Source organism: Phyllostomus discolor, chromosome 1 (assembly GCF_004126475.2).
Source record: "Phyllostomus discolor isolate MPI-MPIP mPhyDis1 chromosome 1, mPhyDis1.pri.v3, whole genome shotgun sequence".
Classification (NCBI taxonomy): domain Eukaryota; kingdom Metazoa; phylum Chordata; class Mammalia; order Chiroptera; family Phyllostomidae; genus Phyllostomus; species Phyllostomus discolor.
The window spans coordinates 18,368,893-18,396,673 of record NC_040903.2 but is presented as its reverse complement, the minus strand read 5'-3'; the positions used below and the strand labels follow the sequence as shown (position 1 = coordinate 18,396,673).

General features: G+C 35.4%; 1 protein-coding gene across 5 annotated transcripts in view; it reads right to left on the bottom strand.

Moving 5' to 3' along the window:
* Positions 1 to 27,781, bottom strand: part of PCDH7 (protocadherin 7) — a 409,967-nt gene that overhangs the window by 187,301 nt on the left and 194,885 nt on the right. For 2 of the 5 annotated variants that reach the window (XM_028507542.2, XM_036019627.1), the window contains exon 3: positions 3,280 to 3,375. The exons of the other annotated variants lie outside the window; for them this stretch is intronic. In XM_028507542.2, coding sequence (XP_028363343.1) covers positions 3,287 to 3,375 — 89 coding nt within the window. In that variant the 3' untranslated portion in view covers positions 3,280 to 3,286. The remainder of the gene's footprint in view (positions 1 to 3,279; positions 3,376 to 27,781) is intronic. 5 annotated transcript variants of the gene reach the window in all.

Below are 27,781 nucleotides of genomic sequence, written 5' to 3'. Positions count from 1 at the left end.
ACTCATTCAGATCAATGCAATATGCTATTTTAAACTGTACTTTCTTTTTTTTTTCTTTCTCTAAATGGGTTTTTGGGATTCTTCAACTGACTAAATATAAGAATATAAACTGGGGGAGCCCACCCTGAACTCCTTGTTTCATGAAAACACATTTTGCACTAAATGAAATGCTAAACGGATTGGCAACCAAGTAACACTGAGCAATTAGAGAGACTGGGACAGTTAACTCAGAAAGGAATGTATTGAGAGACACTGTATTTCTAGACGTCATGGCAGAGTGTCTTTCTGAATTTAGGTTTTGGAAGAACTTTCATTTGGAAAGGGATAGAACTTATTTTGTATCTCCCCAAAGGGAAAACCCAGGATAAATGGATTCAAGTTACAGAAAGGCAGATTTTGATCCAATATAAGAAAAAGCTGGGAAGTTAAAGATGTTCCAAAACACAGTGAGCTACTTCTGCTGTTTGTGTCAATGGAATTATTCAAGCAGGAATTCTTGCGATGGTGATGAGAGATGCATACATAATCTAAGACTGGAGTGGCTGACCACATCTCTCTACCAAGTCTCAAAATTCCATGACTAATGGAACAAACATTTGTTCTATGCTCTACATATTCCACGTAAACAAAAACAGATATTAAATGATTCCTTATATTCATAGATCGATTGACTTATTCTATGATTTCCCTGGTACAGAGTATGATGGGAAGGGATATTTTGACTTTCATCTTAATTTTCCATCAAGCCCTGCCTCAACTGTATTATCTCAGTACATTTTTAGTTCTAAACACAGAGTTCCAAATGAATGCTGAAGCTCTTATCTTGCTCTCAAAAGCACTGTTCCCACAGAAAAAAAAAAAAAGGTCCTAGAAAAATACAGTATACACAAATCAACATATCTTAACTTGCCCTTTCTCTACATTGTCATTTTACCTCAAAGGTTTTTCTAAGAGTAATGGAAATATGCATTCATAAATAAAATATCTTTCCAGCTACATTGATTTTTTTCTATCCAAGTTTTATTTCATATTCTTTTAAAGTCTTCAGAGTATCCACGGATTTCAATTGTTTCTTTTTATTTTCTTATTGCTTTTCTGTTTATTCACTTTTCCAAAATCTTTGTTTCTTTTTTCTCAAAGGCTATTTGTTCTTCTCAGTTTGTCCTTTTTTTCTTCATCTATATTTTACTTTTCCACTTTTTTTTCTTATTTGTAAAATGATAAGATCTTTTTTTAGTTACGGTGCACATTTCCTTTATTTGCCAATAATGTAAAAAATAATTTTTTGGAATTCCTTTCCTCAAACATTTATAACATTTTGGTTTAATTCTCTTATTTCCATATGAAATATAAGCATACCAATTATTCTTTTATATGACTAGATTTAGTAAATTCTATAAAATTTAAATTATCTTTTTGCTGCATATGCAATAATTTTAGACTTACTTGGTTTTCACTTACAAGGCCTAAATTTGGGGAAACTAATGAATTATTTTTTATAAAATACATTGAGTCATCTATGAAGCTAATAAGTCAAGAGCCACAAGTTAAGGGAATTAAAACAAAGTACAGGGAAATATAGGTGAGGAGAAAGGCCCATGTGAGGGTGAAAAGAATAACTGACTGTTTTCTAAACATTCAGTCATCCATTCAATGATAAATGAATAACAGACTCTATGGATACAGAAGAGTTCATGGAAGATAAGATGAAATTATCCCCAGGAAACGCAGAATTGAGCATGCATGTGAGTTCCAGCTTAGCTCGCAGAGACACAGGAGGTCCACCCCACTGCGTTTCAACCTGAGTGATCTTAACCACAGTAGATTTTCCAGAACCTTGTTTTGTATCTATTAAATATGGTTAATAATAATTTCTAACTCAAGGATCCTTTGTGTGAATGAATTAAGAAAGTGGAGATTAAGCTCACTGACACTGTGCCTGACCCAGAGTGAACCCTCAGGACACATTTGCTATTATTATTGTAAAGTTTGCCAAACAGACCCAGACTCTCCAAGTGGAGGCACCCGACTATGCAAAGGCCTGTGGATATGAGATACTGTCACAATGCAGAAAGATGCAGAGGCCAGAGAACAGAGTGCATCCACAGCAAAGCATAATATATCGAGTAGAAACATGAGTAGAAATAGAATCATGAAGCGCAGCCAATAATTTCAGAGCTTCATTGGATAAGAGACCACATACTACTTAATGAAGAGTAATTGTTCAGTCTTGAATGGTTAAAGGTTGATCAGTGAAAATGCGTGTAAATCGAAATGCTTTGCTTTGTTTTTGTACACAGACACATCTTAACTAAGCTATCATTTAGAAAATACCACAAAAAATACTGCCACACACATGCACACCTATAGACACACTTGCTGTTTTTCATAAAAGTCTGCCAGTAATTACCCTTAGCCCGAAGGCAGTGTTCTAGTCACAAGTCTCCAAGCTTCTGAAAGAGTCACAAGGATGTAATGCAGAGCCTGATACATCCTCAGGACAAGCCCCCACAGGAGCTAGAAAGACCAGTTCTTCTAGTGAAAAAGGAAATCAAGAATGTGGGTGTTTCCCTGTGATGACTGCGTGTTTATGTTTTATAGGTTAGGACTGCAGGAGTTTGAGCCCTGGGGGACTAGCTCCTTTGAAAATGTAGCAGCTTGAAAGAGGTAATGTGGGGACTGCTGAAGGGAACAGTCCTCCAAGTCCTCACATGCCACCAGCTGAGTCAGGAAAGAAATGCGGAAGAGATTAGGGTACATTCAGCTCTCACATCTGAATGGCATGGCTTTGTCAGGTATTTAGATTTATTAGAACTGGCTTATACCTCATTTTCTGTAACCAGACAAGTAAAAATCTAAATGTTATAATAATTGCATTTGAGTTAAAATTCACAAAATAGCCCATTTTATAGTTTCAAAGGTACGTTACATAACAATTATTTGAAGGCTGTTGAAAGTGGCATATTAAACAAACATACAAGTTCCCTGTCTTTCGTATATAATTAGTTGAGAAAACATCGCAGTACCTTTCTCTCAAAAGGATAGTGCTAATTATCTGTACGCTTTATATTAAAAAAAAAAAAAAACATCTACAACTGCAGGGAATTACGAAATGCAGAGCATGCTGACATATGTAAAGATGTACTTGGGTTGGACAATTCTTCCGAATCAGTGGGCTCTGTGTAGTGGACACACACATCTTCTAAATGTAAAAGAGACAGACTATTAATGAGAGCGCAGACGAGGGGCAGCTGCACTGCTTCATGAGAACCGCCATACCTGTTGATTAATGGAGAGGCCTTAACAGCACTCTTCTTCCAAGCGTCTTGCCATGAGGAAAGGGAAGGAAGGGAAAGGTAGTGATGGCAGCAACACCTGGGGAAGGGAGATGGGGAAATACGTAAAGGGAAAATCAGCAGCCCCTCCACAACGGTGTCCATCCATAGAACTCGCCATTAAAACAATTTCCAAAAAACCCTGAGCTTGCTTTTGCTTTTTTTTTCCACATGTATATCAATTTCAAAGATAATTTAAACAAGTTAAGTATTTTGAAAGGAGGCATCTAAATGTTCTGAACAACGTGAATCTTCCAAGACTAGAGAGCCGGGGGTGCTGAGACACATAGTGAGCTACCATTTTATGCTCGCTTTTTGACTAGACAGGGGAGCATAAGGCAGGGCTTTGATATGTGGGTATAGATAATTTTTTACAACAGATTTAAGAAAAACTATAGGATAACTAATATCAACTATGCATATGTATATGTACCTTTCCCCAGTACACAGAGTATTATTATCATTTCCTCTAACTGCTTCTACCTGATTGCCATATAACGGGCTCACAATGTACCTTCTTGTTTAGAGTCTCCCCAGGGCATACAGTTTTGATATCAAAATAACTTCAACTTGTTAATAAAAAAGAATTCAATTTAGTAGAATCCTTATATACTGCAAAAGGACAAACTAATAAAAGTTGTAAAAGCTTCATGTTTTAGCTATATTTTTATATACATGGTTTAATCTGGACTGTACGTATTTTTAAAAAGAAAATATATAGGATTATATGGAAGGAATACAATGAAAATGTTTAATAAATAGTTAATAAAATAGTCAATTGTCCGAATCTTAATAGTGAGTAATTGGTTTAATGATATCAGTATATGAAATAATACCAAACCAGATAACCAAATACTGCTACCAATTTTGCTTTTAGTATTTGTTTTCTAAGAAATCTTTAGTTTTGTATATTTACACTTAAATAAAAACTAAATATAAAAATGACTTTTCCCATTATTTAAAGAAGCTTCCATACATAGTAGAGAGAAACTTACAAAAACACATGCACATCCGATGGAGAGGAAAAGCGGTGTCCCACCGGGGGAGCATGAAGCCTCTGCATGTGTGGGGGCAGGGGGTGTATGTGAAAGGCCTGTGCCTGCTCTCAGTTTTGTGTGAATCAAAACTGCCCTAATACATAACGTCTTAATCTAAAAAGTAGTAAAAAAAAAGCAACACAAAAAATAAAAATAGAAAAATAAGTTTCCTTTACGGCAAAAATATTTTTTGACCCCCATCACCGATAAGTTTCCCGCTGTGTTATTTACAAAAGGGCAGGGCATTCTTGAAGTTTTATCTAAAGACGGGGATTTTCTTGAATGTGTGTTTGCATTCCTGTTTCTGAATGAGATTAAAAACTTTAATCCTGATGTTTAGGAAAGCAGCTATCACAAAAATCTTTGGGGTTTGGAGCATGATAATCCTTTTGGTCTTGCCTAATCCTGTTTAGACAGGGTGGCTCAAAACTTTCTCAACTCGTCTTGTCTTTGACACACTGCTTACTATTAGCTATCATCTCCATTTAAAATAAAATGACTCAACTAATGCTTAGGCAACAGTATTAGTCAGTCCTTGAATTGAGAAATTTGCAAACTAACCGGTTATCATAAAATTAGCATCAAAAAATTTTGAGGGCATAATCAGTATCTAGGCCTGCTGGTTTGCAAGAAACAAAATCAAGTAGCAAGCTTAATTTCTTCTGATATGATTGAACATAATTTTGTAGCTTTTTTCCTTATAAATTTTTTATTTTGTATTTCATTTAAAATATTAATTGTTGTTACACATATTTTAAAATTTAAACCCCTTTCCAAAATTAAAGCCTAAATATTTCAGTAATATTGAAGTTAAAATACTAAATCTAATTATTCCTAAATTTACATATTCCTCAGTGATTATTTTGGGATCAGCATTTCATCTTTGGAAGAATCAAATATGGGAGTCTCACAAACCAGAACAAAGGAATCCATGTGCTCCTAATTTGTGGCAAGATATTTGCATGGAATATGGCATTTTTTTTGTATGTCGGCTCATAAAAGTTTATGGATTTTTTATATATAGTAAATTATGTTTTTGAATTTAGGAAGGGCAGATTATTATGAAGCAATATACTTGGACATTAGCACTACACTGTGAGAGATACAAAAATAACCAAAGGTTTACTTAAGAGAAAATACACAGAACACTAACAGTGCAACTTATCAAGAAGTAACAAGTAATATAAAATGATTCTATAAACAAATGAGCTTATAAATAACTGAAATAACATAGACTGATAACCACAATAATTAAACTGAAATTTTAAAGAGTCATAAAGTCATCCCTGGCTGGTGTGGCTCAGGGGACTGAGCGCTGACCTGTGAACCAAAGCGTTGCTGGTTTGATTCCCAGTCAGGGCACATGCCTGGGTAGCAGGCCAGGTCTTCAGTAGCGGACAAGTGAGAGGCAACCATACATTGATTTGTCTCTCCCTCTCTTTCTCCCTCCCTTCTCCTATGTCTAAAATAAATAAATATAATCTTTAAAAAGTAATAAATTCATAGAGTAGAGAATACAACTATATGAATTAAGGGAAATAAAAGTGAAAACTTTTTTCTTGCTTTGAAAACTTTTTTTTATTCGTAGGATCAGAATAATGTAATAATCCGTAGTACTAAAGGGGTATTTGGTAGAAATTAGCTTATGAACAATGATTGAACATGAACTAGATTTTCACCTAGATAAAAAAGGAAAAATAGACCATATGATACATGAAAATAAAAAGCAGATGGAAAGATAATTTGTGATTATTATTACACAGCAATGACAATAAAAGCTTTGTAATGAGATTGGTTTTCCAAAAGTACAGGAACTGGAAATTCCCCATCATGTAGTACAAACAAGAATATGGGTTGCCCATTGTAAAGTCTGCCTCATCTGGCTTCTTTTTTTCTTTTTAGATGTATGTTTAAGATAGAAATACTGATATTAAGATATTAGCTGTGTGATTCAGTGAAACAAGCACAGAGAACCCAATTTAGGTAGTAAACTAAAGGCTAATTGGTGTTCTCAAGCAACACAATTTTCAGGTGGGGTAAAAGTAAGGGTCAAATTTTGGAGTGCTTGCAAGTTAAAGGCAATTGCTAAGGGGAGTAAACTCTGACAAGACAGACACTGGCTTGGTTCTTAAAGACTACTTAGGATACAGATAAAGGCTGAAAGAAAGAAATAGTTTGCAGAAAGAAAAGCTGACACAGCTTAATGCAATGTGGTGCAGAGGAGGTTGCTGAGTACTGGCTAGCCTGAAATTTGTCCAGTCAGAATTGTGTGGTGACAGGGCCAGCAGGACACACCATGATTGGGAGAAGAGACATATAGGGAATTCATGGTACTAAAGATGAGTTAGGCAGTGGGACTGCAGTCCTCTGCTGATATCAGTAAACTGTTACCAAACCTGATGTTTCTGGTACAAGGATACAGGACAAAAGGCTATTTCTACATGCCATAAGCATTCCTGATAACAGCATTGTTTTCCTTATCCTATTTGGGAGGTCCTCTTTGAAAGTAAATTTTCTGTAACAATTAGAAAACAGGTATTTTAGCTCTAAGTCTGGGTCACCCAGACTCCTTACCCAGGACTTCTCTGAACAGGAACAGGCCAACACATTCCTCTGGAGAGACCGTGCTCCAGGCAATGAATGACATGGTTCAGATTCTTTCATTCCCTGTCCTGCTAATAGGGGCTGGATAACTATCGAAAAGTGCATTTTCATAATCAATGCTATAAGGCTGGCGTGTGGAGGGGCTGGCCTGTTTGCTTGTGCTAACTGTGGCACAGAGGATTAAGAAAGATGGGCTCTGGAAGGAACAGGAAGAGGAGGAATTGGGAATCTTTGCAGACGATGGAAGGCTACATGTCCTCGTAGCACTCAGGAAATCACTCTAGCATAGATATGACATTGCCCATTTCACTTACTGTTAACGAAGAACAGATAGTAGTTTACATTATAAAACATACAATCATATACGCCTTCGTCTTAAACAAGGTTATCGGCTAGGACTTAACTACTGAGACCACGGGAAGAAAACAAAAGAAAAGACAAGGCAAAGAAAAAAATCATTGTTGTGGGCACCATCTGACGCTTTTTCAATCAATAAGAATTAAAACTGACTTAAGATGAAAGAATAGTTATTAATCCTTCATTCAACTCTTTTTTGGCAAGTTTATGGTATCTAGCATCCGGTGTTATCTTTTGTATTCTTAAAGTGTAAAGGCGAATTAAAGGCATAAATTCCACAGGTTAATGGCAATACAATCTACTAAATAAAAGTGTTTAATATTGCCAGTTACCATCTTTAGTAAGATCATTGCACAATGAGGAAATTGGTGAACAGTATAAAAAGGATTTAATTGTAAACTTTGGTAATGCCAAATTATATGTTAACTGGGTTTGGTAATTTATAAATTTAAACTACAATATAGTAATGCTAGTATATGATGCTTACAATTTCTTAATTCGAGTAAATCATGAAATACCTTTTGTTTGTTCTCTTTATTAAAGATAGTCATAAATTTTAATATTACAGACTGCTTCCTAAAAATCAAATTTTATAATGACAGTTAAAATGTTGCCATATATAAATCTGAAGTGTAAGCATTTCTTTTGACAATTCTATTAAAATTTCAAGATTTAGATACATTGAAAACATTTTATAAAGTTTCTAACAAATCTATATTTTGCCTAATTATTTTCAAGTTTTTAATATTTTACAAGCCCCTCTGAAAATCTCATAATGTATAACCTAATAGCATGATCTATTATACCCTTTATAAAAACTAACAGCCGCCCTGGCTGGTAGCACTTAGTGGATTGAGCAGTGGCCAGCAAATCAAAGAGTCACCAGTTCGATTCCCAGTCAGGGCACATGTCTGGGTTGTGGGCCAGGTCCCCAGTAGGGGGCATGTGGGAGGCAACCATACACTGATGTCTCTCTCCCTCTTTCTCACTCCCTTGCCTTCTCTAAAAATAAATAAACAAAATCTTAAAAAAAAAACAAAAAAAACTAACAGCCTACCTCAGTACCTGGTTTGTTGTTGACTAATTAACTGTATGATATTCACTTAGAATTTTTACTTTCATTAATATATTATTTTACTCAATTGATATAATTAATATTTTAAATTTACTATTTTTAAAAGTATGTTTTAGTGGGGTTTTTTGCTCCCTCCCTTCTTAACTTGGAATTGTTTAAGTAAATGTATGAAACTATGGAAAGATTACATTCTTAGCACATTCGTAGTCTGCAACCAAAGGTTTTTATCTTGTTTTCCAGGTTTGTTCATCCAATATTCAATGAGTGCTCAATCTGTGTGAAACTCTGTGTTAAATACTGCTTTAGCTGGCACTCCCCAAACAAGGGCTTCTTTGAATTTTTGAAAACTACAGAGGGCCCAAAGCCCATTTGTTTCTATGTGTGGTGTATCATCAGTGATGCTCATCATATTCAAATAAAAATTAAGACACCTTAAAAACAATTGTAAAGGTATTTGAAAACAGCCATAACAAACCCATTCCATACTGACATAAACAACCAGGTAGAAGAGTGATACTATAAAATGTTCTAATACAGACATGGAATATTCAAAGAGTTAAGAAAAGGACTGTTAGCAAGGGCTCCACAGAAGAGGTGATACCTGAAGTAAACTTCAAAGAAAGAATTGAAAGAGATGCAGATGAAAAGGCCCTGAACATACACTTCTCCAAGGAGGACATACAGAGAACCCAAAGACATATGAAGGGATGTTCGTATCACTAGTCATCAGAGAGATGCAAATTAAAACTACAATGAGATACCACTTCACACTGGTCAGAATGGGCATCATAAATACATCAACAAACAAGTGCTGGTGAGGTTGTAGAGAAAAGAAAACGTACACTGTTGGTGGGAATGCAGACTGGTGCACCCACTGTGGAAAACAGTATGGAATTTCCTCAGAAAACTGAAAATGGAACTGTCAAAATCATCAACTTTGGTTCCATCAATTCCACTGCTGGGATTACACCCTAAGAATCCTGAAATACCAATTCAGAAGAACCTGTGCATCCCAATGTTCACAGCAGCACAATTTACAATAGCCAAGTGCTGGAAACAGCCTAAGTGCCCATCAGTAAGTGAGTGGATAAAAAACTGTGATACATTTACACAATGGAATACTATGTGGCAGAAAGAAAGAAAAACTCCTACCCTTTGTGATAGCATGGATAGATCTGGAGAGTATTATCCTAAGAGAAATAAACCAGGTGGCAAAAGACAAATACTATATGATCTTACCTATAAATTGAACTCAAGAACAAAACAAACAAATGAGAAAAATAGAACCAGAGACATGAAAATAAGGAACAAAATGACAGTGACCAGAAGGGTGGGAGAAGAGGGATAAAGGGGGAAAGAAGGGGAAGATTTAGGCAAGGAATGTGTGTAAAGGACCCATGGTAATGGACAACACAGTGGAGACTGAGTGAGGGAGGGGGTGGGAAGGGCAGGGAAGAGCAACAGTGGGGGAAATTGGGATAACTGTAATTGAACAAAGGAAGGGAGGGAGGGTGGAAGGAAGGAAGGAAGGAAGGAAGGAAGGAAGGAAGGAAGGAAGGAAGGAAGGAATTAAGGAAGGAAGGAAAAAGAAGAAAAACAAGAAAATAGAGAAGAAAAGAAATGAGGTTGAGATCATTCCAGGGAGAGAAAGACATCATGGGTAGACACAGCATGACATAATAGAACACATTTTTTTTTTAAGTTGACAGATTTTCCTCAAAGCCTATCTCAGTAACTCACTGGCTGCATGACTTTGAGTAAATCACCTAAGGTCTGTGAGCTTCCATTTACTTTCTTGTTAAATAATAAAACCTACATATGAATAATGTTGTGAAAGTTGAGTGAGATAAAATGTGTAAATTATTTACATGTGTGGCAATAAACACAGTAATTTTTTAAGAAATATTTATTTAAAGAAATTGAATTGCATTTCAGGCTGAGAAAATAGAATACAGTGAGGTGGGGGGATGGAAGATATAAACAAGAGTGCAAAGATGGATGAATCAGAATCAGTATGGAGGTTAAAGTGCATATGAGTAATTTAAAAATCATAAATATGATGATATAAAATAAACTACCTTAGAAACTCTAAAGAAAACACTTTTACAGACTTTAGAAAATGCACAGCAAATCTTAATTTCCACCCAGTGCCATCTTACCCTCTTTCAGGAAAACAAAACAGATTGTAATTTTAGAAAAACATATTCAAGGATCTTTATAGATATAGAATTAAATGTGTAAATAACAACATAGCTGGCAGAAAACTTAAAGGCAAAAATTTAAACAACTTCTTCCACAGCTTGTGCAGATTTCCTTGACTCAAACCTCCCAGCTTTTTTTAAAAAATCAGATTTGAAATATCAATAAATGAACACAATATAAATATATCTTTAACCCCATATGGGCAATGTATTAACTTCTTGAATTAGCAACTATGATGTTCTCAAAATGAAATTAAAAATCAGCAGACTCATCAAGTTTACTAATCAATGTCAAATTATCTAGAAAATAATTTTATTAAGAGTGTGGTATGCAGAGAATGTGATGATTTTCCCCAATATTAAGTGTGTACCTCCCAGATGGTATCTTTGATCCTCAAGGACCTTCATGAATAGAATGTTGAAAAGACTTCTCAACTACAAAATTAAGATTTTATTTTTGTTGATGCACTTTAGTTCTGTCAATTAGGACACAGAGGATAAAAATATACTTAGTAGAGAAGCACCGTTTTGAAATATAAACTATATTCTTCATGAAAGCCAGGTTTGCAATTTTATTAAACACAATAAATGTCCTGCCTTATACACTACCACTCCCTATAGTGACACACCAATGGTCGGCAATAGCAGTATGAATGTTAAGTGAGAAAGTTTGCAATCCTCCACAGAATTTAGAATTTGCTTATTCATTTTATTATACAGAATTCAGTCACCAATCATTTTGACATATTTCTCTACCTCCAACTCTACTTAGACTAAGTTATCAAAAGAGCAAGCAAAGAAAAATAAAGCATAAAAGCCAAGGTGGGAATTGCAGATGGACGGTGGACACAGGATATTAACTTAATCTTGAATTAATTCCACAAGTATGTACTGAGCATCTGCCAAGCACTGCCCTAAAGGTGGAGACATAATAAACATGAAAACATGATTTCCATCCTCACGTAGCATCAAGTCTAGATGGTAAGACACTTACTGAACAAATAAATACAGTTGCCCATTCTACCCAGTGCACATACAAATAATTCTTGGAATTATTTTCAAGAGAATTTTGTTGTGGAAGCTATATATCATAAAAACGAAACCACGCCCTTCAGTTTATAACCTCTCCCATCCTGACTTCGTAGGTACAGAGTAAGGCTCCGTATCCAGACAAGGGGCCCATCCCACTTAGCACTCATCATCTAGGACTGGCCCTTCGATGTCCTAATGGTGGAAATTAAACATTAGATGATGATTTTTATCTTTGTTTCGTAGTCTCTTGTACGTGTGCACACATGCGAAGACAGGACATAGCAATAAACCTATGGTGATAATTCCAGGATAAAAAATTTCCCTATCAACCATCCTTCCTTAGAGCCCAGTTCACTTACAGATTCTTCATTTGAAGTTTCTCTTTTCTTTACAATTTTTCTTGCTACCTCCCTTTTAGTATCAATTACCATATTCTAACTCAGTCAAGTCAAACAACAGTTATCAGTTCTGAGTGGACTTAGGCACAGAAATGTAATACTCTACTCACAATTGTGAAATATGTTTTTGTCAAAAATGCTTCAGCCTTAAATATAATTAGCAGAAGCTATGCAAAGCCATTTCATGTTCAACTAGATTTAAACACTTCGTGTTTAGAATGATTTCCTTTGTAAAGTCAAAATAATTCCACTCTGAACTGTTATTTATAGTTTTGAAAGCTCAGAGAATGATTACTCACAGATATATAGAATAGAAGGAAAGTAAAACAGTCTGTTCACTTTATCCTTCATTTGAGATACTTTCATACTGTTCTTAGTTAATGTATTTTAATTTACTTCTAAAACCCAAGCTGTTCTTTGACTATAAAACATTTCAGACTCTTAGTGGAACTTTCATTTTTGTATTATTTTCTTCCCAACCTACTCACGTGCAACCAGAGATGAGCGACTGCTCTGAGTTAGAATTCAGTTAATACTTGAGAACACCTTTTTCGACACTGTCATTTAAATTACATGAACTAAAATGTCAACTTTGGGCAATGCCATTCCCTCAAAGCATGTAACTCATTTCATTATGTATGTATGAATTCATCATGTTTTATTTCAAGCCTATAAAATGTGGTATGCTCTGGAGGAATCTGACAGATGATCAAACTGCATCGGAGTGGCGCATGTGTATGTGTTTTCATACTTCCCCAAAATTGCTGATTTCTTTTCATTTCAATCAGCTGTCAGAATTGGTTGACTAGCATCGAATATAATAAACAGCATATGGGCCTGCTAATATATGTGGAGAACTTGTTCTTGTCTCACTCCTCACATATATGCTCTTTTATATTTCAGTTAAATAATACATTTCCTGGGTTGGAAGGGGACTTGAATGTAAGCCATATGCCACGTGAAATTTCATTGTAAAAAATAGTGGCTAAGCTTATTTTGAGAATATTACACAGAAACAAAGGAAATCTTGGTCTTAGTATACTCTTTTTTGTACAAGGTGCTCAAAGTATGCTTTTGTATTTTGCTCTTGTATATTTTATGTTTATAAAAATATAATTAAGTGAAAGGATCAAAAACTATGGTACATTTACACAATGGGATTCTATGCAGCAGTAAGAAAGAAGGAGCAGCATGCTACCCTTTGCGACAGCATGGGTGGAACTGGAAAGCATTATGCTAAGCGAAATAAGCCAAAGACAAATACCATATGATCTCACCTTTAATAAGAACCTAAACAACAAAACAAACAAGCAAAATATAACCAAAGACACTGAAATAAAGAACAGGCTGACAGTGTTCAGAGGGGGAGGGGAGGGAATTTCAGGGGAAAAGGGGAAGGGTTTACAGGAACAAGTATAAAGGACACATGGACAAAAATTAGGGGGGAGGGTGAAAATGGGAGGGAGGGGGAGAGCTGGGGGTAGGCTGGGATGGGAGTAAGGGACAGAAAACTGTACTTGAACAACAATTAAAATTAAAAAAAAGAAAAAATATATAATTCTATATTGTGTAACCAAAGTCTTTTAAGTTTTTTAAATATTTAATCAATTAATGAGGATTTATTATAAGAACAATCCTAAAATCACCTATTTTAAGTTAATACTTTATCGACTATATACACTGAGTTTCTCAATAGAGTTTTGATCAAAATTAGTTCAGAAAGTGTGATGATAAAAACTTCTTAAAAGTTCAAGGCCAAAAAAATCCACTCTTTAAAATGTGGACCAAAACGTTTAAAGATAATCCCTGGGAGATGGAGAAAGAAGTTAAATACACATTGAAAAGACAAATGCAGTTTCAAAGAATTGTCATAGCCCTGAGCCCCCTTGCCTGTATATCAGTGTTCCTCATTCTGGGGTGTTCACTGGTCTTAAATCCAGGCCTGTGCTCACCAACCTTGCTCTGTGTTGCTTCTAACATGAACCCTATTAAACTTCGTACTCTGAACTGACCCTTCCGTTTTTTGCCAATAAAAGAAACCGGTAAGGAAATACATCAAAAGCAGGTATGCCCATGGGATGTCACATTCTGTGTAGGAGCATGTTTTTCCAAAATAAATGTGTATTCTAAATTTTCTTCCATCGAATTGAGATTTGCAAAGCCAGGCCATGAATGATAAGAAATGCTGAAGGCTTACTTCTATAGTGGTTCATGCTTTTGAGATTTCAAATTACGACAGCATCCCGTTTTTACAAGGCATTACTCGAATATTCTCCAATGTGTATATTAGATTCTTTTATGGAGACAGTCATGTTCCTACAAGCCATAAATTTAATAAATTACCAGATATATAACTTTCATTCTCACATTTACATTACCAAGTATTTTATGGAGCAATTTTCTTAGAGCAGAGAGACTGTGCAATGATATAAATAAGTAAATAAATACTATTTCAACATAAAGCCCTAAATTCTACAAGAAAATAAATATGCGTAAGTCTCACAAGAATACCAGTCACTATTAAAGAGAATTCAGCTATCGGTAGTTTCTATCTCAGATTGCCTCCATGAAGGTTTATTACAACAAGTAATAGAAGGACTTCATTATAACGAGCATTGCAGAAGCCAGAAATGGAGTGATGGCTGGCTTCCAGTGCAGAGAGAAAGAGCATGAAAACCTTAATATACCACAATACCGAAACTGTTATTATAAATAACTGGTACATTAACATCGGATTACCATACATTTTTAATAGAAACGTGAAATACCAACTCTGTCAGCATTAGTCTCGGGGCACAGGGTTTCTTGTTGAGACCTGTCGTTACGTGTTAGCAGTGCTGAGCCTAAGTGCTCCTAGGGATTTCTAGGCTGATATTAAAAAAGAAAATTCCTTGTAAGGAAAAACAGACCTTTAGGTGTAAAAGATATTTTGGAATGATGAAATATTTGAGCAACCCAGTGAAATAATCTGGAAGCAATATTTTCAAATACTTGCATACCTAGTTTAACACAAACAACAATGCCATGAGTCTATACTGAAAAAGTATAAGCATGCATGTTTTTCTTGGGGGGCGGGCAGTAACAGGCATTTGAAAACTGCAGCCTTAAGTTGACTGTACAGTCTTTTTTATTAGTATTTTACTTAAAGGATTATATTGGATTCCTGGTTGGCATGTTAATTAATAAGAGAAAGTGATCCAAATGTTAAAAGCACATGGACTACGAATTTTCTATTTGCAATTTAATAAAGCCTACTTTAATATACAAAAGATTACTTATGTTTATGATGTTAAGTCTCTATACGGTGAGAGGCCGTCAAGTTTGCAATTGATGAAACTATTGACTTTAATTCAATAGAACATCCCCAAAATAAAATATTTCTGAAGGCGTAATTTCTTTCTCAAATTAGTTTTGTGATGTGCTGTAGCCTTCTCAGCCCAGCCCATTAAGAACGGTACATGTGGACATGGGTATGCGTGTACATGCATACGGGAGTGTGTGCTTCCCAGATGAGCGATGCTAGATCTTCTTACGGTTTGCTAGTAAATTTCAGAATGAGCATCCAAAACATACAGTAACTGAGAGGTCTTATTTTCCACATGCTGAGCTAGCAAATAAAACATTCACCCTCAAAATTGTTTAAGAAAGCATAAGAAGTACATGTAGATCGTTCATAAAGTCCAATCAATAAGGACACTAGCTAAATGAAGTGCAAGAAATATTATAATGGATCCTTTTGCTCTTTGGCATAGCCTTCATGTAGAAAGATGTATGCCTGAGCAATAACAGGTAGCGATATTTCTCAAGCAGCTAAAATGAAACAGGCTCAGAGGCAGGCATCTCTCCATGTGTTATGTTATGTCCCGTTATTTTCTTCCTTATTGAGGTGAGAGAACTCCCTTCACCACTTCAGAAATGCCATGCCTTCTTCCCAGGGAAGGAAACAAAGGCCTTAGCACTGGTGTAAGTTCTTAGCCCAGTGCCCTTAGCACTGCGTGTATGTGTATATGTATGTTTGTGTGTACACATATATACACATGATGTTCATATATGTATAGCTATACATATGAATTATCTCATATATATGAATTGTTATATATATATATAATATATGAATGACAATTACAAATGAACAGCAGAGCAAACAGGAGTTTTCACTCGCTTAATAACTAGGTAAAGTATTAGCAAGTTAATATGATAGCTTCTCAGTGAAAAAAGATTATTTTTTACTTTATCCTACATTAAAATATGCATCATTTTTTCTGTATGTGTGTTTCCAAATAAATGAAGTGATTCCATGTCAACTAAAAATATTATTACTTTAGTATGAAAAACAAATTACAATATATTAAATGCTAGCACCAATTGAGTCATCAGTCTACTTATATAGGGAATGTCTTCCCCTGACCACAGGAAAATGTAGTAAGACATAAGAATACCTGAGAATAACTGAGCTTGAAATTCTTCTGTGCAGATGACATATACGCCCTTTTACTCATTTATTCTAGTGATTTCATCTGATGTATTTTAATTTGTTATTGTACGTAAAGAAGCTTCTTAAGCAAGTTTGAGCAAGTTCGATAATGCAGATCAACTAATAATAGCCACAATTAAAATAATTATTCCCTAGAGAGGCAAGGGGACTTGTGTTACAGTTAAAATGTGTGCCCAAGTGTCAGAATAACTAAGACATTTTCTAACTTGGTCATATATTTTGAAAATCATGGTATTTAACACAGTCTAGTAGTTGCGAAGGTAGTGATAGATGTATGGAAGTCTTTTTCCTATATTTAACCTACAGAGAGAAAAGAATGAAAAAATCCCACTAAGTTTACATGTGAAGCTGAAGTGTTCTGCTTATTTTGTAATTTCCAACATTATAGAGACAATATTAAAAGTATTATAGTGTTTAAACATCTTTTAGTATTTGCTTTATTGAATAATTTGCATAATTAAAAAGTTAATTGCTTTGTTACCACAATCTTTGAAAGTCTCTGGACCAACTCCAGAAGCAGGCTCCTTTTCTTGTACACATGCGTTATCCCATTGAGTGAAGCACCTCCCCAACCATGCCAGAAGGATGCCATTGATATGCGTGCATGTGTACACAGAATGCACCAGCAATGAAACCGAAGCATATGAAACATAACTATTGAGTTTAGCCAGTGAATAAAGTACCTGAGATTAATTCTTACCATATTACTAGTATACTGTATGGTACATCTACACTTCGAATTCAATAGGTTCTGTGACTTTAAGCTAAATGACATACAATGAAACTCAGGATTTTGAATCTATTATGCTGTGATTCTGAAGGAAAAAGGCCCATGAGCCTCTTTCAGATTTTTGTGATATGAACACTTGATTATTTCCCTTGAAACCTTAAGTGTCAACATTTATGTTACACCACAATTTGTAGTGGTTCTAATTGATGAAATAAAATATGGCTTTGCACAAAATTACAAAAAAAATGCATTGTTTTTTAATAAGTTTTTCATATAAATAATAGGGGAATCTCCCCTGAAAGTGGGTAGGGAATGAATCACTGCCCGACTTACACAAGGAGACAACGAGAGCAGTGATTTGCCCAAAGCTACATAATAAATTAGTACTTATGTGACATAAAACAAAAGCTAAATTTTTTCTACTTAAAGAAATTTTAAAATAGAAATTATTATATTGGCTATAATAGGTTTTTTAAGGCTTTGAATGCAGTTATGCAAGTATAGGTCTTCAAAGCTAATAGCAGCAAAACAGGAATAAATAATGACAGCTGGTATGTATTGAACACTAGTGTTGTAAGGCATTAACCACAGTTTTATGTATCTTCTCATCTTTACCATCTACAAAGTGCAGGTAATAGTATCCTCCTCAGAATGATTCTATAAAACAAATCAAGATGTAGAACCCTCAGATTAACACTAATGCATGGTAAAAGTGTAAGTTTATTAGTTTAATTTTCCCTTTTTATCATTTATTTTTATATACTTGATAAGGGTACTATTTCATTGTTCTAGTAAACCACTTTTGATAGATTCTCCTCTTTATGTTATATTGCTCTTTTATGGTCCTGCTATCTCTGTGTGTGAATGAGTCTAAATTCAGTTGTTTCTGACATGAGAGATACTTCATGATGGCTTGATCCCCGTTAAGTCCCTTCATCCCTTTATGTTTGAATTATATTATAATTGGGGTGTTTTGTACTGTGTTCTGAAAATTATCTCAAATACTCCACAAAAGTCGATTTCTGCAATTACAAATGTATCAGGTTTAATTAGCAGTTTAGAAGGAGATGTGAACAAGTGCTATGAATTGGTGCCCAATTGGCAGAGTCTACCCATGCCCTGATTTGCGACAGCTTTACAAGGCTTATCTTACTGGCATGATTATTTGAGAGTCATCTGTAATCTCAGTCTTTTAAGAATTTCTCTGTTACTGGGCATGGAGTGATCTTTAATAATTATTTGATGAGTATCTCTGTGAGTTACTGGTTTCTGTCATTTGCTACTCCTTAACAATAAATTCAGAAAAGTACATACAGGTCTCTCTGAGACAGAAGCCATTTAGCTGCAGAAAATAAATGTGAATCTATTAATATATTTTGAATTATATTTGCTGTAAATAGTGATGCTTGTTCACGGGAGATAGTGAGCCACGTGCTCTTAACCTTAGAAACCGATAGGAAATTCAAAAGTGGCCAACAAAACCAACTTATCTTGAAGGCAAGTTATAAGGGAAGCCAGTGACCATGATTGTAGGCAAGCAAAAAATAATGCATTTAGTAAATAGTATGAACATTGTGAGTCTGATTTAATATAGAAGAAAAGAACTGTGCAACCAGGTGATTTTTTAAGGAGTCTATAAATGAACATAGCATAAGAATAATTTGATGTAATTTTATTAAACACTAAGTACCTAAAAATTTATGTTCATGTATAGCTGTACAATAACTTTTAAAGGAAAATAAGGTCGTGATTATTATAATTATTGTTCCCACCCCCACCAGGTAGTTCAGTTGTGAGAGCATTGTCCACATATGCCAAGGCTCCGGGATTGGTCCTCGGTCAAGCACATACGAGAAGTAGCCAATGAGGCATAAATAAGTGGGACAACAAATCCATGTCTGTCTGTCTGTCTGTCTGTCTCTCTCCCCCATTCCCTCCTCTCTCTCTTTCTTTAAAAATCAATAAATTTAAAAAAAGTATTTTAAAAATATTTTTGTTGTTGGCCTGGCTGGCGTAGCTCAGTGGATTGAGCGCCGGCTGCGAACCAAAATGTCGCAGGTTCGATTCCCAGCCAGGGCACATGCCTGGGTTGCAGGCCATAACCCCCAGCAACCGCACACTGATGCCTCTCTTTCTCTCTCTCTCTCTCTCTCTGTCTCCCTCCCTTCCCTTTCTAAAAAACAAATAAATAAAATCTTAAAAAAAAAGAAAAAAAAAGATTCTTTATTAAAAAAATTTTTGTTCCCGTTTGATGAGTGAGTGAAATATTATGTGAATTGTTCCAGGTTTTCTTCCTGAAAATGTGATAGAGCTTGGCCCAAGATTTAAACTTCCGGCATCTATTTCTTACAGATCTACATATTAAATTATATACTACAACACAGTGAAATTCAGTCGGATTGAAGAAGGACGTTTTAAAACTAAAAAACTGATTGAACAGACTCTGCTAAAAAGTATCCCAAAAGGAATACTGAAACTTCATTGTCTGAACTGACTCAAATGTAATGGCTTTTGGGAGAGAAAATGAATTACTTGATCTTCAGAATGTCATAGAAAAGGTATTATGAGGAAGCAAATGTGCATGGGATGAAGGGTGGAGAGGCAAAGGAGTCAGGTTATTAGAATGGATAAAATAGAGAAAAAATACGAAACCTCAGAGTCAGTCTGTAGGACACGTCCTCCAATCCCCCTTCAAAAGTGAAATGACTGCCAGAGGAACTGGGAATTTGCCACCAGGGTAAAGAAGAGTAATATATGGTCCCTATTATCCTCAAAAACTTTACAAAAAACACAAAGGCTAAGTAATCAAGTCAGAAGTCCTATGCTTTGCACTCTGAAATAGAATGTGGTTACTTAAGACACACACATGAAAACCCCTAAACGCATGGACATTGATAGAACTAATTTGAAAGCTACTTGATCCTGGGGGCATGGACTGTAAAAGAAAAAGCACACGGGGTTTGATTTCACATAAGAAGATAAAAACAGTCTGGGGCTGAAATAGGTGAGAATTAGATTTCAGATCTTCATTATTCTGGGAGGAAGAGATGAACCAATGTTGTCCAGGAAACTAGAAGTGGCTCTCAAAATTGAATTCTCAAAGAACTAGTGAAGACTGAATACAATTGATCACACTGAATAGAGGGCAGTAGGCTTCAGGGGAGAAACTGATAAAATATGGTTTCGTGTGAACACATTGCTTCCAATCGCCTTTTCAAAGATGATCTATGGTTAACACAGCCTCATTCAAAATGAAGGGGACGAAGAATCATTGGGCCCTAAACTCAGTTTCCTCATGTATTTGTATAATTGAAGACTGAGTTTATTTTAGGTGAGAATTACTGGTGAAATGAGGAGATAAATGAATTTTTAAAGTACACACCAGTCTGGGAGATGCTCTTGACACTCAGCTTTGCATGTCAGTTACATACTCCAGAGTAAGGGCAGAGTAAGAGCAAAGTAACTCTGCCAGGAAAGCAACAGAATTGATGAGTAGTTGATTGAATGTTTAGATAATGCAAAGACACCGTACAAAAGGAACCAGAAGCAAGAGGGAAAACCAAGTGTAGCTATATAAGAGCACCTTAGTCTGATACTAAGAAAATCATCTAATTTAAAGAAAGAATATGCAAAATCCTTGAGATGATTTTAAAGAAAAGAGAAAATAAACAAACAAAGAAAGAAAAAAAACAAGCACAACTTAGTGACACAGGAGTGCAGCTGGTACCCAGTATTGTGAGAAGCCCAGAATCCAGGGAGCCAAAGCAATGTTGTTCCGAGGATGACCTCAACCAATGGTGGACATGTTTCATCAGACCTCACCCAGCTTCACTGGGTCTGGATGAAGAAGTCTCTCTTCTGACTTCATCCTCACCAGGCAATCTTTTAAAAGATATACTGATTTTCCTTGGTTCTTCTTCGAGATAAAGAGTATTGGAGAAGAACTGTGAACCAAAGTGTCGCAGGTTCAATTCCCAGTCAGGGCACATGCCTGGGTTGCAGGCCACAGCTCCCAGCAATCGCACATTGATGTTTCTCTCTCTCTCTCTCTTTCTCCCTCCCTTCCCTCTCTAAAAATAAATAAATTAAATATTTTAAAAAAGAGTATTGGAGAAGAAAAATGGACTTCTTATTTCTTCAGTGGAATATTCTCCTGTTTAAAAAGTAATCATCTAATATTTCAGGATGTTATAACGTTGTTAGGAATTGGCCTCGGCTCAGTATAATTCTGCACACTGAAGAGATTATGAATTTTGGATCTAGAAAAAAATTCCAGGGACCACCTAGGGACCACTTGGAAACTAGACAGGTAGTGTTTTCTTGGCATGCACTACATTTCCATACATTCCCTTCAATGCTCCAGGACATGGAGAAAGCATCTGTCAGGCCGAGAACAGACACATCTAGAGATGGTTGATGAGCCAAATAAATGTATTCATGATTAAATAGGAGGTGCATTTTTATTTGGAAATTATTATGTAGCAATCAGTTAAATTTTCCTGGGATAGAAGACAAGTTTTATCAATGTAACCCCCACTCATAATTCTGGCTATACAATGATGGACAAAGAAAAAAAAAGAATAAATTTATGTGACATTGATGGTTGTCCTTTTTTAGATTAAAAACAACATCAAAAGTGGCATCTGCCTGGCAAATCGCTATTAGTAAGTCTTTGCACATAATATATTTGGAGTGATTTCTTCCCTTGCAAGGTGTAGTAGCTGTGGTAAACATCTTTGACATTGCATTTCTTTGATGTTTTTTACATGTAAAATAGACTGGAATTTGACAGGCCTTGTACTATACTATTTGAATTTATTTTTCATGCAAATTCTGTTTTCGTTATTTTCTGTTCTGAAACATATCTATTTGAATAGTCACTAACAACTGATAGCACGATTACAGTGTTATACTCTTTAATCACAAACTAAATTGTTTTGTAATGACTAGGACAATATGATCAATTATTGGATCTTACCAAAAAATGCAATTAGTCAGACACTATTTTAATTTCAAGCCAGTGAGATGGACAAATGATAGCCTAGTATAAAATAAAACACAAAAGTCATATGAAAGGCCAAAACTCATTTAAAAGAGTAATTACTATAAAACTCAAGGAAAGATAGTGAAAGCTATTATTCAGAAATTCAGACACTGTAGTTACTTTCAGAAAATTCTGTGAAAACAAACAAACAAGAAAACCCTGAACAATGGGCTCATAAGATGATTAGAAATTCATTAATATAGATGTCAAGGGATTCAACCATCCCTTTGTCTCTGACAGTGACCTTGTAATGGATTTGTTGACCTGAGAATGAAATTCTCAAGTGTATCGTTACACTACATTTCTTGGTCTTCAGCTTTCTCAATTGTTTCATTTCTACTGAATCTTGATCAGCAAAATTGAGCTCTTTGTCCATACCACTAAATTCAGCAATTTTTGGATACCTATGAGTCGGGATTATTCCAGATGCATCATGCTACGGTAAACAAGGCAAAGGTCCTGCCCTCACACCACGTAGAGTATAGTGGGAGACAAGGGGCATAACGGATGATGCAGCGCCCAGTGAAGTCTCCTATTTCTCTTCATTAATCAAACTCTGTGTAATCATGTGTCTACTTCTTTACCTCCAACTCTGCATCACTGGGCATTTGATAACCACTACTTTCTGACTCTAAATTTCTCCTTAGTATGTCACATTATTTTAAAAAGTGTCCTTCTCAGCACCAAAACTTACTTCTCCATTATTCTCTTACATTTCAGTAGTTTTTTCAGATTCTGTGTTAGACACCATCTCTTCTCTAGTAGCATATGCAGAATTGACTGTCTTAGCTGTTCCCAAGATTTCAAAACCCCCAGGGTGCTCTAATGCTACAAGTCTGCTACTTACCTATACTCTCAAGTTTCAGATATATACTTTCAGCCACCTTCTAGATATCACCTGAATGTTTCAAAGGTACCTTAAAGCCCAATGCTTAATCAGATCTACTCTCCTAGAAGCATGCTACTCAATTTATTTTTCCAAAGTTGGCAAATAGCACAACTGTTTTCCCACAGATTGGTATTCCTGGCATCACGTACTGTTCTCTATAATCTTACTCATATTTCTGGTTATCAACTCTCTCCTTACCCATCCTTCAAGGCTTGGCTATAATTTTTCATCCACTTGACCCATATAGTCCTCTGGCTCCAGTAGCAATGGATCTCTATAGGGCATCTCATTCCTTTACTTCTAAACATCCAGTTCTGTGCATCTCATTGTCCACCCCACTACTTACATGCACAGAAAGCAGAGAGCATGTCTCACTCACCTTCGGAGCTTCCATGAGAATTTGCATAGAGTAAGTACTCAATAAATGGTTATTGAACTTGATGAATTCTCATAATAGTCAAAATTCTCTGCTCATTGTATAAAGTTTCATCTATGGCTGCTATGTAGTCTTACACTGACTCGAACAACATGCATGATTCAGCGCTAGTTCACTGTAGCTCAGGAATGCAACTTCAGAGACAAAAACCACTCTCATTGGTCTCCCAATCAGCTCATTGATAGCAGGTCCTGAGCATTTCAGAGTAGAAATAACATCATAGAATACGAACTTTGCGCTAGAAATGAATGAGTGGACAATTTTCGAAAAGCACGACACAGTTCTGCTGTCTTTTTATAACCAAAACATTTCATGGCACATGTCATAGACTTCATTTGGACACTGTGTAGTATCTAAAATTAGTTTCTTTTGTGATTGTCACATGTTAGCAGTTGAAAATCTGTTTTTAAGAAGTCATTTAAATTTTTACATGTTTCAAGTACTTTCTCATTTTTTAATAAACTTATACTTTTTGGATAGTAATGAGAAGACACACAAGACAATGAGAGTAATGTCAAAAATCTATTTGCATAAATTAAGGAAAATTTATCAGAAACAAGATACAAAAACAAGGTGACCTACTGTCTATATTTCAGATAAAAAGGCATAGGGCATAAAGACAATTACTGAGAAACTCCACCTGCAACTTGAGATAGCAATTACAAAGACAATGTATAGCCATAATATGAGAAACAAATTGCTCTTTTGATTTAAAAAAACATAATCTAATGTAATCTACTCTAATTATCTGTTTAATTTGAGTAAGATAATTAGTCTTCCAAAAAGAAAACAATAACTTCTAAATATTATTTACAAGTTCTCATTAAGTTTGAAAGGCCTTATTAAAACACAGATATTTTTAGTAATTGTTCATATTTGTAAGAAATGAGAGAACAGAGACATAAAACTAACTTGTTCTGTAGTTCAGGCCTGGATTCAGTGTCTGCTGCCAGTTTCATCAATGATAAATTCTGGAGTTTGTTTGTTTTTTAACTGCTTATATTTAGCATATGAAAAAAGGGTACAGGGAAAAAAAGAACCTGATTAAAAAAGAAGAAAAGAAATAATTTGCCTTAATTTAGCTTAACATGAACCTCTAAGCCAATGTAATCACTATTTAAACAATGTTGAAAACAGGAGGCAAAAAGAGAGGACACGATTCAGTTGACATGTCAAGGCCTTCCACTGGCCCCAGATGTTATTTAATAGACATACATTTTAAATAAATGCATTCATAATTGTTCCATCTATATAAATATCTTCTCTTTTGTCTGTATTTCATCCACTCTAAACTTCTCTAACGAGCTTTTTCTTTTTCATATTATAGTGATTCACTATAATCACGGCTTTATCTCCCTGATACAGGAACTTCCACCAGAAAAGCGAGGATTCTTTCCTATTCATTTTGATTTCCTCCGAGAACCTTGGTTATATTTTATTTTCAAATCATGATTGTTGAATCAAAATAAATAACCAGCCTTAACTGGTATAGCTCAGTGGATTGTGTGCAGGCTGCAAACCAAAGGGTCACCAGTTCAATTCCCAGTAAGGGCACATGCCTAGGTTTCAGGCCAGGTCCCCATTAGGGGGCACATGAGTGGCAACCACACACTGATATTTCTCTCTCTTTCTCTTCCCCTCTCTCTAAAAATAAATAAATAAAATATTTTTAATCACATCAAAAAATAAATAACCACAGCTTTGTCACCATATAATTACTCCATTAAACAAGAGATAGAATGGATATTATTGTGCTTTGCTTTACTGAAGAAAATGTTCTGACCCCCCAAAAAATACTACAATAGAATAGGGGACAATTGAGAGTGTTTTACCCTAAAAGAGGACTATCAAGATGAAATAGTTTCTCAATAAGTAGACCAGCCTCTGAAGTTGTGTGTTAACTACACTATAAAAGCCAAAAGATGCTTAAGAGTGTTGTTGTTTTTCAGCAATATCAAGTTTTTAATAAAAATCTCTAAAAAAATCTGTGGAAGAAGAGAGGTACCTACAATCTATAAGCAAAAACTGATGCAGGAAATATGAGTAAAACACCCCCACTAAATAAGTTAAACATAGAATGCATTGTCTAACAAGTGTACAGAAATTCCGATAAAGTGAATGCTTTAAGAGTCTGGAGGCGACAAACCCTCTCTCTGACCTCCAAAGTCACTTTGAAATTTGATGAGAGCTCATTCCATCCTCAAATGTCATAAGGGTTTAGCAGAGTAATTTAATTTTAAATGACCGAATTAGAATAAAAAGGGTAATATGACCATATGTTTTATTAGTGTTAATTATTAATACTGAGATTAAAAAAGAAAGAGCTGGGACTTCAGTAAGCATACTAATTGAACACTGTTTTCCAGCTTGTTTTCCCTGCAGTGTGAATATTCTGCAGCAGTTCAAAAGGAAATACACACCTAAAGGACACTTGCTCGATTGGGGTGCTGGGTATAAAATGTAAAGCCATTCTCTTTAAAAAAGAGAGTAGAGAATGTAGGAAGATGATAATGACTTTATCCCACCTTGAACAAAAAAGAGCACAGAGTTGGGTTGATTTGCTGGTAGAAGGTAAAAACCCTTCCTTCTCATTTTAGATCCTTGATGTGGTTAAAGGTCACTGTTCCTGGTTGTTGCCCCTTGTCACCCCACAAAAATGAGAAATTCAGTGAAAAGTATTTAAGGTCAGATTATCACCCTTACCAGTAATTATAGGAGGCTCTGTTGGTGAGATGAAACATTATATGATGTTTTGATGATGATGAAGCGATTGTGTTATGTCCAATTTACCTACTTAATAATAATCACAATTATTTATTATTATTTAAATAATAGCAATAAATAATGTTATCATCAACTTATATAGTGACATTATTTCTGCTATTATATTTACTTACAAATTATTAGGTAATATGAAACCAGGATTCATACCGACATCATTAGATTTCACAGCCCATTTTTAAACCTATACATGCTATCCACCATGTTGCCTCTTCTCCCCTAGGACAACATCGTCTTTAGGTTCTACTAGACTGTGCTGCTCCTTTTATAGGAAAGCTGCTGTACACACATCTGGATTTGCTGAGACCTGGCTTAGAGACAGTCTTTCTTATCATTATTTCTCCCTAGTCAACGTGAAGAAGTAGAAGTAATCAGGGACCTCCCGAGGTGAGGGGGTATGTGGACTTCTTGGGGACACTTGGGAAACAGGGAGCCAGTTCACAGAGGGCTGGAACAGCTTCGTAAGACACTGGCCACCTGAGTGATACAGTGACATGCTCAGCCATGAAAATGAGTCCTTTGCAGAGAACATTATTCTCTTCCTACAGAAAAAAATTGCAGAGCATTTGTTTGGAGGTATTATATTTATGCCATTGACAAGTGCATGACAGAAGGACAGAAGAGACCTCAGCTACATAACGAGATCTAAATGAAAACAGCACAAGCCTACAGTGACTGGATGATAATACCTCACAGATGACTGCTGAAAATTGGGTAGGGGGGAGGAAAGTAGAGAAAAAGGGTGTCCTTTATGTCACAAAAATACATGAGTCTAGTCTATGTTCTCATTATCTTTGGTCATATAAAAATGGTGTCTCATACCCAAATAATATTTCATAGAGATTCTCATTTATTTCTGAGAGCAATGAGTGAAGTCCACAGCAGATACCGAATGGACTTGTGGTGGACTTATACTACGTTTTAACCTTCAAAGACAATGTCATCTAAACACTGGTTAAACCATATAGAGTGAGAATACATAAAACGACAGTTAAGTATAGCTTATATACATCTGAAAAAGCAAGACATTTTGGAAGTGGGAAATTAAAAAATATTAATGTACACAAATCAAAATTTTATCTTAAACATCTAAAAGAATCAAAAGGTATTTAGTGCAGCCAAATTTCTGACCTCATTTAACTTCTTATAACCTGCCTTGTGGATCAACTGCTATTTTCCTGTTTTAATTTATTTTAATGTTATACTACTTGTAAGCTTGCCTAGAGAAAAATACATACTGTTTTCTACCTTTTGTGCACTCTTACTCTGACCGAAGTTCACACTGTCAAGCAGGAAAGCAAGTGTGCTTATTCCACTGTGAGATCATTTAATCATAATTAATATTTTGGAAGGGCATTGCACCCAGA